This window comes from Penaeus monodon, chromosome 5, assembly GCF_015228065.2.
Source record: "Penaeus monodon isolate SGIC_2016 chromosome 5, NSTDA_Pmon_1, whole genome shotgun sequence".
NCBI lineage: Eukaryota > Metazoa > Arthropoda > Malacostraca > Decapoda > Penaeidae > Penaeus > Penaeus monodon.
This window is the reverse complement of record NC_051390.1, coordinates 37,896,195-37,901,194: the sequence shown is the minus strand read 5'-3', so window position 1 is coordinate 37,901,194 and position 5,000 is coordinate 37,896,195. Positions and strand designations below refer to the sequence as shown.

Below are 5,000 nucleotides of genomic sequence, written 5' to 3'. Positions count from 1 at the left end.
TAGAAATATATATATATATAGATAGATAGATAGATAGATATATAGAAATATAGATAGATAGATAGATATATAGAAATATATATAGATAGATAGATAGAAATATATATAGAAATATATATATATATATATATATATATATATATATATATATATATATATATATATTTATATATTTATATCACTACACATGCACACACGCACTTGGGCAATGGCACGCGCACACTCATATACACACGTTTATGCATACTCTCACACGAACTCGTGTACACCTGCATTCTGATGTGCATAGCGTGTTTTATATACTACAATTTATTCTACATTTATTGTGAAAGCGAGCTTCGTGAAATCCCTTGCGTTGTGAATGAAGGAATCCAGAAATCCCGCACTTGGTCGGCATCCCGTCTACTCGTCTTAAAAAGAAAAAAAAAATCTCTGCGTATTTGTGTGTCTGTATTTGTTTGTATGGTTAGCAGTGCGAGTGAAGTCACTTCCTCCTTGTTCTTTCCCTAAATATATCATTAACCTTTCTTAACTAAATAGTTTGAGAGAAATAGTCCGTAAAGATTATACAGTACGCTCTAGTTAATTTCTAACCACCACCCCTTCTCTATTAATCTTATGTAATAAGATGTATTTTTTAATCACTTAATTTTGGATAAGTCTAATGGTACTTTTAAGTGTTGATATAAATCTATCCAATAGTTATGGGGAGGCTCCCTTAGATGTTTAGCTGTCCTCGCATCTCACCTGTGATTCGCATGGTTGTAGAAGGGGGAGGAGTGAAAATTTGTAATTGGTTTGCCTAGTTAGTTTTTCAGTTCAAAATAGTTATTGTTTTATGATTTTTAATTTTTTTATTTATTTATTTATTTTTTATTTTTTTTTTTTTTTTTTTATCAACTGAAGCTGCATGCCCCTCCCCTCCCACCCAGGAAAGTGTTTAGTGTTTGTAGGTTTTGTGTAGCTTGGTTTTGGACCTACATGTGGCCTAGATTTCCCTTAGATTTAGTGTTTTTTAGAATTTCCCTTCCTATTTTTACCCCTACCCCTATTTCTCTTTAGTGGCCTTATCCCCCCCCCCCCCTCCCCCTTACCCTGCCTCCAATCCCTTTCCCATTGTAACTTTATGAAATCTGTAATCTTGTGGCTCAGTTCAGATTTCCACAGTATCTTCCCCCAATTTTTTTAAAATAAAAAAAGGTGCTTCCTATACTGTCCTTCCTTTCTGGAAAAATCTATTTCTATGGAAACAATAATTGTTGCATTTTTTCTTCTAAGAATGTCTTTGCTCACCCCTCCCCTCACCCTCTGCTATGGACCCTCTGGCTTTTAAGAGAGTCAAATAAAATTATTTTTAACTTGTGTAGCTATCTTGAAAACTGATATAGAAACCCCCTCCTTTGCCTCCACACCCACCTTTTCCTTTCCACCATTTTTATGCATAGCAGAATATTGTTCCCTTTCCTTTGCCTCGCTCCTACCCTTTTTACTTCCTTTTCATCATAAATTTCATGTAGCCCCCCCCCCCCCTTCCTTGACTTGTAGTGCCTTGACACAGTGCCATGCTCACCCTTTGCCTTAGGCTTATTTCCCCAAGTATATCACTGATGGCTGTACCTGTCCCTAGCTCACTGTACCTTATGTGCACCTTACTGTATTTTTCTAATGTGTAGTATTGGCACCAGTGAGTATTGAATATACAGTATGTATGTATACATGTATATGTATTCATGTATATCTACATATATGTATATACATAGGTATACATATATACATACATACATGTACATATAGTCATAAACATACATACATGCACATATAGTCATAAACATACATACATGCACATATAGTCATAAACATACATACATGCACACATAGTCATACACATACGTACATGCACACATAGTCATAAACATACATACATGCACATATAGTCATAAACATACATACATGCACATATAGTCATAAACATACAATGCACATATAGTCATAAACATACATACATACATGCACATATAGTCATAAACATACATACATACATGCACATATAGTCATAAACATACATACATACATGCACATATAGTCATAAACATACATACATACATGCACATATAGTCATAAACATACATACATACATGCACATATAGTCATAAACATACATACATACATGCACATATAGTCATAAACATACATACATACATGCACATATAGTCATAAACATACATACATACATGCACATATAGTCATAAACATACATACATACATGCACATATAGTCATAAACATACATACATACATGCACATATAGTCATAAACATACATACATACATGCACATATAGTCATATAAACATACATACATACATACATATATGCACATATAGTCATATAAACATACATACATACATACATGCACATATAGTCATATAAACATACATACATACATACATACATACATACATACATACATACATGCATGCACATATAATGAACATACATACATACATACATACATACATACATACATACATACATACATACATACATACATGCACATATAGTCATGAACATACATACATACATATATACATGCATACACATGCACATTATGTATATAAGAATATTTGCTCATTGTATATGCAATGTATATATTTCTAGTGACGATGCCTTTTTACACCCTCCCCCTTGCAATTTTTCGCACCAAGCAGTTGCACCCTGTCTGTGTTGCAATGTCCCCTTTCCTTTCCTTAACCCTCATTCATTCCCCATGCTTATTCACAGTTGTCACTCTCTGCCGCAAGTGAGCAAAATCATAGCAGTAAAGAGCAAGTGACAAGGATTTTCCCATTACCAATGTATTTATGACAGTGGATACTTTGTGATTAAGTATTGGGAAAATCACGCCCAGTCAATTTAGGGAAAATGCTTTGCTTTTCTGTATCAATCGTCATATCCTTTGCTCTTCCTGTTATCCCTTCTGTTGTCACATGTTTCTTGGTTCCATTTCGCCTTTCTTCCTTGTGTAATTCCTCCATAATGTCTAGTTTCTCTCTCTCTCTCTCTCTCTCTCTCTCTCTCTCTGTGTTTCTCTCTTTCTCTGTGTTTCTCTCTTTCTCTGTTTCTCTCTCTCTCTGTATTTCTCTCTCTCTCTCTCTGTATTTCTCTCTCTCTCTCTCTCTGTATTTCTCTCTCTCTCTCTCTCTCTCTCTCTTATTTCTCTTCTCTCTTCTCTCTCTCTCTCTGTGTATTCTCTCTCTCTCTCTCTCTCTTTGTGTATTTCTCTCTCTCTCTTCTCTCTCTCTCTCTTCTGTATTTCTCTCTCTCTCTCTCTCTCTCTCTCTGTGTATTTCTCTCTCTCTCTCTCTCTCTCTCGTCTCTCTCCCTCTCTCTCTCTCTCTCTGATCTCTCTCTCTCTCTCTCTCGCTCTCTCTCCTCTGTGTATTTCTCTCTCTCTCCTCTCTCTCTCTCTCTCTCTCTCTCTCTCTCTCTCTCTCTCTCTGTTATTTCTCTCTCTCTCTCTCTCTCTCTCTCTGTATTTCTCTCTCTTATATGATATTATATATATATATATATATATATATATATATATATTATATATATATATATATATATATATATATATATATATATTATATATATATATATATAAAATAATAACTATTCATTTTTTACCCCCCTCATACTTTCCCCTGGTTTGAACAACCTTGCACATCACCATCCCTTCACCTTCACCCCTTTATTGCTACGAGCCGTTATGAAGTGTTTTGCACAGGAGCACCACCCCCGCCCCCATACACACACCCTCCCCCTCCCCCATCCTTGCTTGCCTCTTCTCTACTGTATTTGATAATTAAGCGTTGATGTAGCATTAGGAGCTTCTGCACTTACATTTTATCTATCAGTCTCTCTACATCCATCTAACTGTCAAATCTATCTATCCATCTATCTTTATATCTTTTTAAGTTACCTTTGGAAGCTCTTTGATTAAAACCCCCCCGTGAAAATTGTTTGATCCGATTATTCCATATTACATGTACCACACTAGGCTACGGTGAGTATGTCCCTCGAACACCTTCCAGCCAGAAGAGGGTTTTCTGTATTTTGCATCAACAACCCCGTTATATATATACTATATATATCTTGTATATGATTTTTAATTGATATATATTCATTTGCGACACTTGGAAAGAGGTGTCTAGAAAGATATATATCCGTACATAGACTGTTTTTGGACTTTTTGCTACATACAGAACACCGTTTGATGGACTACTTGAATGCTTGAGTTTTAACCCCCCGTCTGTGTCAGGCTCTGTGTTCATATATATATATATATATATATATTTATATTTATATTTATATTTATATTTATATTTATATTTATATTTATATATTATATTTATATTTATATTTATATATTATATATTTATATATTTATATATTTATATATTTATATATTTATATATTTATATATTTTATATTAATATATATTTATATATATATATATATATTTATATTTATATATATATATTTTATATATTATATATATTTATATATATATATATATATATTTATATATTATATATAAATATATTATATATATATGTATATTATTATATATTATATATTTAATTCATTATATATATTATATCGATTATTTATATGAATATATACATACATTTCATTGCCATTTTTCCTTTTACTATATTATTTTACCCTTTGTTAATTTCAGATTGCTGCTTGCCATCCTCCCATCCCTTTTTCCATATTCGTATTTTCCTCCCTCTTCCGTCCCTCCTCCTCCGTCCGCCTCTTCCTCCATCCTCCGCACTCCCTTTTTCCTATTCGCTACCTGTTTCCTACTACTCACTCCCTTCCCTCCCCTCCCCTTTCCCCTCCTCACTCCCTTTTATTCCTTTCTCTGTGTACCTTGCCTCCCCTTGCCTCTTCCTTTATATTCTTCCTGTTTTACCTGCCTTACTTATCCTCCCCTTTCCAGTCTTATA

General features: G+C 33.6%; 1 protein-coding gene across 5 annotated transcripts in view; it reads left to right on the top strand.

Moving 5' to 3' along the window:
• The window catches only part of LOC119573193 (calmodulin), a 31,711-nt gene that overhangs the window by 7,235 nt on the left and 19,476 nt on the right, over positions 1-5,000 (top strand). For 2 of the 5 annotated variants that reach the window (XR_005228776.1, XM_037920286.1), the window contains exon 2: positions 4,043-4,048. The exons of the other annotated variants lie outside the window; for them this stretch is intronic. Coding sequence is in view for 1 of the 2 variants with exons in the window: in XM_037920286.1 (XP_037776214.1) it covers positions 4,043-4,048 (6 nt within the window). In the remaining variant the exon portion in view is untranslated. The remainder of the gene's footprint in view (positions 1-4,042; positions 4,049-5,000) is intronic. 5 annotated transcript variants of the gene reach the window in all.